This window comes from Acartia tonsa, chromosome 2 (assembly GCF_053477335.1).
Source record: "Acartia tonsa isolate MP-2025a chromosome 2, ASM5347733v1, whole genome shotgun sequence".
In the NCBI taxonomy this organism is placed as follows: domain Eukaryota; kingdom Metazoa; phylum Arthropoda; class Copepoda; order Calanoida; family Acartiidae; genus Acartia; species Acartia tonsa.
The window spans coordinates 36,107,333-36,119,496 of record NC_137261.1 but is presented as its reverse complement, the minus strand read 5'-3'; the positions used below and the strand labels follow the sequence as shown (position 1 = coordinate 36,119,496).

Genomic DNA, 12,164 nt, shown 5'->3' with positions numbered 1-12,164 from the left:
CCTTCTTGAAATTTATATTACATTGTACTTTGATGGCCCCTACATCGCTCCTCCATCGCCCCTTCATCGCTCCTACAACGCCCCTACATCGCCCCTATATCGCTCCTATATCGCCCCTACATCGCTCCTTCATCTCTCCTTCTTGAAATTTATATTACATTGTACTTACTTTGATGGCCCCTACATCGCTCCTCCATCGCCCCTACATCGCTCCTCCATCGCCCCTACATCGCTCCTCCATTGCCCCTACATCGCTCCTCCATCGCCCCTATATCGCTCCTACATCGCCCCTACATCGCTCATTCATCTCTCCTTCTTGAAATTTATATTACATTGTACTTACTTTGATGGCCCCTACATCGCTCCTCCATCGCCCCTATATCGCTCCTACATCGCCCCTACATCGCTCCTTCATCTCTCCTTCTTGAAATTTATATTACATTGTACTTACTTTGATGGCCCCTACATCGCTCCTCCATCGCCCCTACATCGCTCCTCCATCGCCCCTACATCGCTCCTCCATCGCCCCTACATCGCTCCTCCATCGCCCCTATATCGCTCCTACATCGCCCCTACATCGCTCCTCCATCGCCCCTACATCGCCCCTACATCGCTCCTCCATCGCTCCTCCATCGCTCCTACATCGCTCCTCCATCGCCCCTACATCGCTCCTTCATCTCTCCTTCTTGAAATTTATATTACATTGTACTTTGATGGCCCCTACATCGCTCCTCCATCGCCCCTTCATCGCTCCTTCATCGCCCCTACATTTTTCCTTCATCTCTCCTTCTTGAAATTTATATTACATTGTACTTTGATGGCCCCTACATCGCTCCTTCATCGCCCCTAAATCTCTCCTTCTTGAAATTTATATTACATTGTACTTACTTTGCTGGCCCATACATCGCTCCTTTTCCAAATTTATATTACATTCTACTTTGATGGCTCCTACATCGATCCTTTTCCAAATTTATATTACTTTGTACTTTGATGGCCCCTACATCGCTCCTTCTCCAAATTAGTATTCATCTAAGTGGAATGTAATATAAATTTGGAGGAGCAATGAAGGGGTGATGGAGGAGCGATGTAGGGGATGTAGGGGCCATAAAAGTACAATGTAATATAAATTTGGAGAAGGAGCGATGAAGGGGCGATGGAGGAGCGATGTAGGAGCGATGTAGGGGCGATGGAGGAGCGATGTAGGGGTCATCAAAGTACAATGTAATATAAATTTCAAGAAGGAGAGATGAAGGAGCGATGTAGGGGCGATGGAGGAGCGATGAAGGGGCGATGGAGGAGCGATGTAGGGGCCATCAAAGTACAATGTAATATAAATTTCAAGAAGGAGAGATGAAGGAGCGATGTAGGGGCGATGTAGGAGCGATGAAGGGGCGATGGAGGAGCGATGTAGGGGCCATCAAAGTACAATGTAATATAAATTTCAAGAAGGAGAGATGAAGGAGCGATGTAGGGGCGATGTAGGAGCGATGTAGGGGCGATGGAGGAGCGATGTAGGGGTCATCAAAGAACAATGTAATATAAATTTCAAGAAGGAGAGATGAAGGAGCGATGTAGGGGCGATGTAGGGGCGATGTAGGAGCGATGGAGGAGCGATGTAGGGGCGATGTAGGAGCGATGAAGGGGCGATGGAGGAGCGATGTAGGGGCGATGTAGGAGCGATGAAGGGGCGATGGAGGAGCGATGTAGGGGCCATCAAAGTAAGTACAATGTAATATAAATTTCAAGAAGGAGAGATGAAGGAGCGATGTAGGGGCGATGTAGGAGCGATGTAGGGGCGATGGAGGAGCGATGTAGGGGTCATCAAAGTACAATGTAATATAAATTTCAAGAAGGAGAGATGAAGGAGCGATGTAGGGGCGATGTAGGAGCGATGAAGGGGCGATGGAGGAGCGATGTAGGGGCCATCAAAGTACAATGTAATATAAATTTCAAGAAGGAGAGATGAAGGAGCGATGTAGGAGCGATGAAGGGGCGATGAAGGAGCGATGTACGGGGCGATGGAGGAGCGATGTAGGGGCGATGGAGGAGCGATGAAGGGGCGATGGAGGAGCGATGTAGGGGCCATCAAAGTACAATGTAATGTAAATTTCAAGAAGGAGAGATGAAGGAGCGATGTAGGGGCGATGGAGGAGCGATGAAGGGGCGATGGAGGAGCGATGTAGGGGCCATCAAAGTACAATGTAATGTAAATTTCAAGAAGGAGAGATGAAGGAGCGATGTAGGAGCGATGAAGGGGCGATGGAGGAGCGATGGAGGAGCGATGTAGGGGCCATCAAAGTACCATGTAATAAAAATTTCAAGAAGGAGAGATGAAGGAGCGATGTAGGAGCGATGAAGGGGCGATGGAGGAGCGATGTAGGGGCCATCAAAGTACAATGTAGTATAAATTTCAAGATGGAGAGATGAAGGAGCGATGTAGGAGCGATGAAGGGGCGATGGAGGAGCGATGTAGGGGCCATCAAAGTAAGTACAATGTAATATAAATTTCAAGAAGGAGAGATGAAGGAGCGATGTAGGGGCCATCAAGGAACTCAGATATATATATAAAATCGTGAAGGGGCCATGAAGAGGCGATATTTTATTAAATAGCCCCTTGGGATAAGAGGACATATCATTACCTCTTTAGAAGGAGCGATTATGGAGCGATAAAGGATCATTTAATCGCCTCTTAGGGCAAGGGGCTATCAAATCGCTCCTTTCAAGGAGTCATAACATCGCCTCTTGTTATAAGGGGCTATTAAATCGCTCCTTTCAAGGAGCCAATACATCGCCCCTTGTCATAAGAGGCGATCAATTAAAATCATCGCCCCATATGGAGCGATGTCATGGAAAGGACTATACCCGTACTTTTTTTTAATGGAACCAACCATGCAGCCTCCCTCTCAGGGCTGAAACCATGAATTTCTTGTATGAGCTTAACTTAACCTATCCTAACCTATTGGCAAACAGCTGATGTATTTTGAGAGGAAGGAGAAATTATACTTTAAATGTTACCGGTATCCAAAGTTTTATGATCACTAATTTGTAATAAAATGATTGGGTTGTAAAAACAAGTGTATGTTTTTAGGAATACACTAAAAGCAATTCTTTATTAAATAACTCATGAATCTGCGTGAGTAACTGACAGACTGGCGGATTCTAATGATAGAAATGATGGCCTACTTAAAAATAAAATAAAAAAAGGTTACATTGGACAGACAACTTGCAAAGTAAGGGAATATACCAAAACATCAAAGCATGCAAGTTCATTTTATTTTATAAACAATTTTGCAAAATTAGGTAGTTTCAGCCGCTAATTTATAAATTATAAATTTGCTAAGGTTCAATTTTTAGTCTACTAATGATGATAAAAAGTGAATTAATTTGATCCAGAAGCCAATTATCAATAATTAAATACTAATAAAGATTAATTATTATTGATTTTTAAATTATTTACAAAGTTCATGCAACACAAAGTTACGCTGAATAAAGTTTTATAATTTGAAAGAATTTTTTTAAAAAAATCTCTGTGATTAATTAGGTGTTACAGGGGTTTCTGCTATTCTTTTGGTAGAGTTAGTTAATTTTTTTTTAAATTCGCGACTTCGGAAAAAAAATCCTAATAAGAATAGGATAATTTAATGTTCACAAGAGGCATTATTAATGATAGACAAGACGACAAACATACTTAGAACTGAATATATAGTAGCTTTGCTGCTAAAACAAGTTATACTCACAATATATCATAGAAAGCAAGGGCTGCCAAAAGCTGGTTAAAAGTATGCTTCCTCATTTCTGGAGATAGAAGTGTCCTCATGGAGGCAAAGTTGGCAACCAGGCCCAGAATCCCAAGGCCACAAAACAGCACTCCTGATTAGCCAAACGTTCAAATCATTGTTTTAAGTGTTGAAAAAATGAAAAAAACATATGATAAATTGCATTCAACATAAAAAGTTCACAAAAAACATTTATTTCATTAACGTATTTTAGCCAAGTTTTAATATTTATATGTATGTTTGCTAAATATTTTTCATTAGTGTATTTTGTGACATGCTTTTTTTTAAATTAAACGTAAAGACAATACATTGAAATTAAGAAACTAAATAAATACCAGGCCTATCTTAGATCATAATCAACAATGGTATACAAAAATAACCGACACTTTTTTCTTACTTGATCTTTTTGCAAAAATGAAATTAATTATGATTTTATTTTATTTAGACCTCATACCTTTTGAAAATGGCAGTGACACAACTATAACTTTTCGGAATTATAATTTACCCTTAAAATAATTTTTAATCAGGCGTCTTCTTAAAAAAAATAATAAACAGTGAAATAATGTATTTTTGTACAAGACAACAGGTGATTTGTCCATTTAAGCAACAAACTTCGGAATTTTGTAAACTGAAAGATGTTATTGGTTTTTTAACTTTAAGTACATTAAACTCCTTTTAAGTGTAGATATATAACTATAGGAAAACACAGGGATCTTAAGGAATAAGACAATAGCCGATAAATTGATGAACAACTTCAATAATGATACACAAAATTACCCCATCAGAAGATTATTACATTTGAAACATTTGAACTCTCAATATACTAAAGTCCCAACGATTAATAAAACTCTATTATAAAACTTTTGGTAACTAGACTTATAAACAGCCCATTGTCCCCTCTATCTCTTAGGAAATATAACATACATTAAGCATTACTTAAACTGTTGAATTGTTTAAAAGCTTCACTCCTTCCGATGGAGATTTTAAAGTTTTATGAGCATATCGTTTTACTGGTGTCCTAAGATTCTTATATGACTTAAGCCGGACATTTACAAAAACATTGATAAATGCTTGGAAAGTTTAATTTTCTAAACCTTTAGGTCATTTTTTTTAATCAACAGTAATTTTGTTCTTCATCATTGGGGATTTCAACTTAAATTCTATCGTCGAATCGTTTAAAATCCCTGAATTTCGTGGACCCTCTGTATATAAATTGTGAGAATATAGATAAGTATGCACAGACAACAGAAAATATTCGATTAAAATTCTTCAGCATGTGCTAACATGTACAATCTTTCATATACATGCAAACCTTTTTTTGAAGCGTACCTACTCTATTATTCACTTTGTATTTCCTTATGTCCTTAACGCTATAGGGAAATTATGATTTTTTCGGCTGCTATATAAGATAAACAGCTAAAATTTTTTGAACATTCCCTCTATAATTTACTTTATCGTTTGCATGTAGGTCAGGCTTCAAAAGGCAATGAAATTTTTTCTATCGAATATTCTCTCTTTCTGCTGAACTGTGATTATCTTCTCTATAACTCACTTGGTACTTAGCAACTTTTGAATGTTGTCATCCTGGTTCTTTTTATGAAATTATCGGAAATTTATTAAAATAGACAAGTTTTCTTAGAATTTTGTTAATCAAAAATTTACATATATGAAAAATAAGTTTTCGTAAGAAGGAAATGTTTTCTTCAACCCAGGTTTCTTATGGGAAAAGACAATGGACGATAAATGATACTAATAAAAAATACACCAACCCTTTCGATAAAATTTTTTTGGTGATAGAATTGAAACTAATAGAAATTGTAATCCTTGTTTATAAAACTTTGTTGACTATTTACAGTCCAATGTACATTCTCGATCTCCCAATAGCCTTATATTGATTTACTGCTACTTATGATAAGTCCTATCCTGGTTTTCATCCAAAATGGTTTTTTAAAAAGCTGAATTAAAATGTTGTAAGTAAGAAAAAGCTTTGTATGGCATTTTATTTATTTTACTCATCGAAAATTTTGAATTTGGCTTTTAAACGTTAGGCTTCTTGTAAACCTCGAGGAAAACGCATTAGCCTAAAAAGATACAACAGAAAAAGTGTACATATGTAGGCTTGTAAAATATCTGTGGGCTGTTCATGTCTACATCAATTTGAGTGAAAGAGAGAACGGATTATGGAAATAAAAAATTCTATGAAAACAATCTTAGAAATCTGTTTTAAATCCTTTTTCAATCAATGATTTGTTCCTTTCCTTCGCAGTAGAACTCAAACTGAGTGTACACCTGAAAATATAATGAAAATAAATTATTTGAATGTATCCTTCCTTTGGTCAGTCTCTGTAGGTAATGCATATGATTTTCTTTTTCATATATATCAAACAAAATACAAGCAAATTTCATATTTATCTTAAATATTAGGTAGGCCTTTTAGGATTAAAAAGAGAAAAAGTAAAAACATTTAAGACAATTATTATCTATATACTACCAAATCATAAAATAAAAAAACAATACTAGAAATTCAAGAAAGTCTTTAATAATATGCAGAGATAAAAATAATTGAGAGAAAAGGACAATCTCTCTTTTTTCTAGGATAACCTCAACTCAAATGGATGTGAAGCATAATTTTAAAAAAAGCTGTTTAGGTTAGGTTAAGTTGGATGAAACGGAAAAGTAGCCCTGCATGCTTGATCATCTTCTTGCTATAACTTTCTTGGGAACCACTACTCAATTATCTTTTTGGTTTTTTTAACGTTGTTAAAAATTGGGCTTTTGTGAAGGTTAAAGTCTGTTTTCATAAAAAAAGGATTTTTCCAAAAAAAAAGAATAAGGATCATATTTCTATGATGACTTCATTTCTTTTTAATACAAACTAATTGATCATTATAAAACATTATAAAAACAAGTAGCGCATTTACACTTTAAAACATTTAAGATCAAATCAAATTTAGTGGTTCTGTTTGATTTAGGAACATTAAAACGAAGAAAATAGTTTTTTTTTATAGAAATAAATATAACTAAATATAAGAAAACAAGGGTCTTTCGTTTGCTGTAAAGTAAAAAATATATGTTTAGAAGTTTGTTGATATTCGAAGTATTTTGACCTTATATAAAAGGCAAGAAAGGCATCATCTTGTTAAAACTTTGATGGGTAAATCCTGTTTTCATAAAGCAATTAAATTTTTGTTTGGTTGTCTGTTAAGATATATCTATATATTACACCGAGCTACATGTAGGTTCTGAGATGGTTTTGGCTGTATTATTAGTAGATTTAAATCTTAGGGTTGTAAAAAGGATATTTTCTGCCCCCTCCAAAACTCCAACCCAAACTCCAAATACATAGTCCCTAGATGTCAGGGAAGCAACCGCTAGTTATTGAAAATGAGCTCACTTGTCTTTGTTTTTTCTATTCGGGAGATTTTTTGAGTTCACTTGAAAAAAAGAGAATTTGCCCGTTTGTTCTGTATCTGGAAAGTTTGTTGAAAGTTTTGTAATTATAGGATGAGTATAGTATAGTATAGAGTATTGTTAATTTCTTACCAAGCCAAGGTTTACTTCATTAATTATTAATATTCTATCTATTCTACATAACGTAATGCAAAGTAAAATAATGTCTGTCTGTAGGTGACAAACGCAGGAGTAGACACTTAACCTAAGCTAACCTCTTTTAAACCATATCTTAGATTTTTTAAATACCTAACCCATGCGGGGGGCTTATTTGTATATTCATATCTTAACCAAACCTAACCTGTTAGAAATACTTACTTAAATTAATATTTTAACACTCTTGCGTTTGTCCACTCCGACGTTTGGGACTCCTGCGTTTGTCCTGGAACCCTAAAATCTAGCTAACCACTGGATAGTTTGGGTTCTAGTTTTCATGGATTGTGTACTCTAGTCAGACAAAGGTTTTTAGGCTAGTTTCTTGATAAGTTGTATATTCACCCCCCCCCCCCCCCCCAACAAAAAATAGTCTCTATAGAAGAATCTATCACTGATATTTATGTTTGATTTTTTTAACCAAAATAATTAATAAGACAACTAACTTATGGTAGGAAACTAGTCTAGCATTACCAACGGACAATCACGGTCAGTTGCAAAGATGATTTGCTACTTTTAGTTTAAACACACTATTTTAAAAAGATAAAACTTTAAAAGTTTTTCATCAAGTTAGTTCCATTTATTTTACAATTTTCCTCGTTTAGTGCCAATAGTACACAAATGTGGAATTTTAAAGTCATCAATTATAGCTTTGTAAAAAGCAATGTGACCCAAATTCTTGACGTTGTCTAATTAATCCAACTTAAAATTAGAGAGAGGGGGGATTGATTAAAGCTATAGATATTAAGATTAACACTGATTCATTGAGACAGAAGATCTAAAGGAAAAAACAACAATTGTAAGAAAATCCAGCTATGCTGAAAACATACAAATTAGCAACTGCCAACCGATTGCAAAAAAATGCTATCCTCTAAAGCAGCAGCAATATCAACAATTTGATCGCTGCTCTAACGTAATAAAATTAACTAAATTAAGCTTTATTGGACATCTATAGAGGTACTTGTTTTTATTGAATCATTATAAGGAAAATAGCAAAAACTTATTTCCAGATTCTAGTTCAATACTTGTTGAGGAGAGATCTCTAACGAGGTAGAGAAAAATATAATTCTTTCTTCTTTTTTACCCCGACCCTACCTTTTCTACACTCTACACGAGTAATACATATTCCTATTAAAGGATTAGTTAGGGATAATAGTATAGTCATAGAAAATACATTATCATATTTATACTTTTTGACATCTATGATAAATTTGTTGTAGCACAGTTACTCTATAATTTGGATACGTTATTAAAAAGTATTCTAATTGGTACACTTATATATGATTGCTTTTAAATAAATTTTTATTTTTTTTTTCATTACTGATATACTTACTGACAATATTTGTCTTTATTATTTTATTTTTACAAAACTAAATATAATGAGATTTATTGAATATTTTTAATTTATGTATATTTGACTTTGACGTAACATTTGACGTCTAAATTTAGTTAGTATTGTCGAAGACAGGGGCGTCCAAGCTTTTTATTTTGGGGGGGGGTAAAATTTTTTGAAGGGGGGGGTAATTCGGTTTTGGGGGGGGGTAAAATGGCGCGCGAAGCGCGCCGCAAATTTTTTTTTACCCCCCCCAAAATTTTTACCCCGGGGGTAAAATTTGCTTGGGGGGGGTAATTACCCCCCCTGAAATCTGTTGGCAGGGGTAAAATTTGTTTACCCCCCCCAAAATTTACCCCCGGGGTAAAATTTTTTGGGGGGGTAATTTAAATTTGATCAAAAATTTAGTATTAATAATGCGCGCGAAGCGCGCAAAAATTTTTTTTGTTAGAGATTTTCTATTTTGGGGGGGGTATTTACCCCCCCAAAATTGTTTGGGGGGGGGGTAAATACCCCCTCCTAAATGATTAGGGATGCCCCATTACCCCCCCCCCTTGGACGCCTATGGTCGAAGAAGAAAACAAATAACAAACATAACATTAAACAAAGCAACGATTAATTCAATATTGAAACAAACATTGACAACATCTTTGATTAATTTAATATTGAAACAAGGATGACAACATCTTTATGTAGCAAAGCACAAATGAAAATAATGGACAAAGTAAGTTTTAAAGCAGATGTTAAGTTTTAATAAAAAAAGAGAAGAAGAAAGAGATATAAAATGCCATAAACAAAAATCATGAAACCTTAATTACTTACATATGTCTTTTAAAACGAGACCTACAGTCTGACGGGTCAAGTAAATCGTATAATAAATGTTAATAGGTACATGAATTAACCAAAAATTTCAGCTGTCTATCTTGAATAGCAGAATGAAAATCACATTTTCCTTACAGCATTAAGTACGAAAGACGAAAGGACAAAGAAGATTATAGAGTAGTTTCGCTTCTCAGAAAATTCTTACATATATAAACACATTTAGCTACTTTAGTAAATTTTTCTTTGTTACTTAAACACTATTTTGAAAACACCATCTTTTTTCTATCATATCAAAATAAAAGAAAGAAAACCTTATAAATCAAAAGTTGAAGGGTTGTGATTTTACGCATAAAAACATATCTGAATGATTCCTTTATTTTGCTAGTTAACAACCTATGCTCCGATCTATTTTTTTCAAAATCTTGCATTTTGTACATTATTTAAATATCTATGGTATTAGCCTTGTATGGTTTGCCTAAAGCTTACCTTATAAATCCATACCTAAATGAAGAATTACGGAAATAATTTTATAGATAAGTTTACAGTGAAGGATAGATGGGGGGAGGGTGGTCATAAGTGATGAAAAATGTGACTATGCTACAGATCTCGACATTCTCGAATCCCAGATGGATTTATGTCTGGGCCCGCCAGGGAAAATAACTATTCATCCTTTTTTTTACTTCAAAAAAGTAATTTCTTTTAGAAAATCCACACGTTGAGTTATGCGGGGTGTGGGGCTCAAGCTATTTAGATCATATACTATTAAACTTTTATATATGTGGCCATAGGTGGAAAAAAGGCTAAATCCTTTTACGTTTTATAGCTTATACATACTTGCTTCATCTGTATGTCTGTCTGTAATATTAAAGTTGTTTTCCAAAATTTGTCATAATTTGAATTAAACTTCTATTATAAATAAAATCTGTTGTAAATATAAAGATTCTTAACAAGTCATGACCATTTATGACCTTTTTTTCTCATTAGTTTAAATTTCATGGGAAGTAAGCGATGAAAAAGGCAGAGCCCCTCATCACTGCATTAAGTCTCGCATTCTGAATATGAATGAGAATATCTCTACGCAGATTTTCTATCGTTTGTATTGCATAAAACTCATTTCTACACAGAGAGCTTTACAATTCAAGATATATGGTCTTATCTTTTATCTTTTTCTTTACAAAACATTACATCAGGGAATGGGATCTTTAGGCATAAAGAATTGATAATAAAATCGTGTTTAATCCAAAGAATAGCGTGTTTATAAAACTTTGGACACTTCTATTGATTACATTCCGATCCCCTCCCTTTCTTTCTCCCTGAATTGTATGGCCTTTAAAAAAAAATTGAACGGAAAATTTCTAAACACAAAATAAAAATTATCAAAATTTTAAACAACACAATTTTAAAAAGACGAACTTTTTCTTATATGAATTCTTACAGAAATTTTTCCCGAAGTATAAAATCAAGCGAGGAATTCTTTATTGCCTCAGACATTACCTTAGCATATTCTGGTGTGATGCTGCCACATTCTCCCGGGTCTATCCAATCTGTAGAGTTGCTATGAAGCCAGCCTGTCCTGTTCAGACTGCTAAGGTTGTGCCAGCTTTCAGAAAATCCATGCACAGTATCTAAAATACATAGATACAAATTTGAAAGTGTGATTCCTATGACGACAATTTAAGATATATAGTGCATTGTAAGATGTATGTGTGTTTAATATATAAAGATCTCGTAAACGGCTTGATCAATAGTTAAACAATTTTTAGTGAAGTTTGATAAATGTCCAATGCAAATTTGAGGTATTTGGACGGGCGGGTGTGGGGGGCAAAAACAATATTTCTCAATAAATATTTGTATAAACTATAATAAATAGAGTTACAGCGCTACTGTCAAATTAGAAAGAAAGTGTTGCAAATTTAGAATTGTTGTAAAATGAATAACTTTTTTCCCTATCTGACAGATGTCAAATACTTTGTTACAATTCTGTAAAAACTTTGTTTCACTTAGCCGGATCATACCTTTTTTTATTTTAGTTGACACTTCAGGGACAGAGAAACGTAATTGGATGATTTTTGTTAAAATTTATAAAAGAATAATAATGGATTGGGAGAAGGAGGGGGGGGGGGGGATACAGCCACTTGAAAGCTTGGATGAATCTTTTAAAAACTTCAACTGCTTTTGCATTATTTCTACTGTCTCCTGTTTTCAGTTGAAAAAAGAACAAGAAACCAAAGGCAGAAATGATAAAATAGGGAAATAGTTGTGTTAGTCTTAGTGTTCAGCTGGCTGTAAATGATTGTAGAACCATATAAATATTAACCTGGTGTTGTAGAACTAATGTTATAATTATATACAGCAATATGTTCAGCTGGTTGTAAATCATTGTATGACTCCTCTTTTTTAATAAGTGTCATTATTTTTTCTTCTGAAATTAGAAAAAATCTATTTAAAAAAAGGACTGGTCTGTTTGATACTTAGGATCTCAAAAAAACACGTTGACCCTCCTACTGTAGATAACATTATTGGCTAAAAAGTTTGTACCAACACTTTTAAAAATTTAATAAAAGATTTAAACATCAAAGTAAGCATTATATATTTCTTGTTTAACCAGTACCCGATGCTCAATATTACAG

At 34.6% G+C, this 12,164-nt stretch overlaps 1 protein-coding gene across 1 annotated transcript in view; it reads right to left on the bottom strand.

The window, feature by feature from the left end:
• Positions 1–11,952, bottom strand: part of LOC145311695 (FMRFamide receptor-like) — a 44,701-nt gene extending 32,749 nt beyond the window's left edge. Inside the window, exons 1-4 of the mRNA XM_080150662.1 lie at positions 11,852–11,952; positions 11,029–11,159; positions 6,037–6,065; positions 3,738–3,872 (exon numbers count right to left, since the gene is read on the bottom strand). Coding sequence (XP_080006788.1) covers positions 3,738–3,872; positions 6,037–6,065; positions 11,029–11,159; positions 11,852–11,945 — 389 coding nt within the window. The 5' untranslated portion in view covers positions 11,946–11,952. The remainder of the gene's footprint in view (positions 1–3,737; positions 3,873–6,036; positions 6,066–11,028; positions 11,160–11,851) is intronic.
• Between the last annotated feature and the right edge of the window lie 212 nt (positions 11,953–12,164).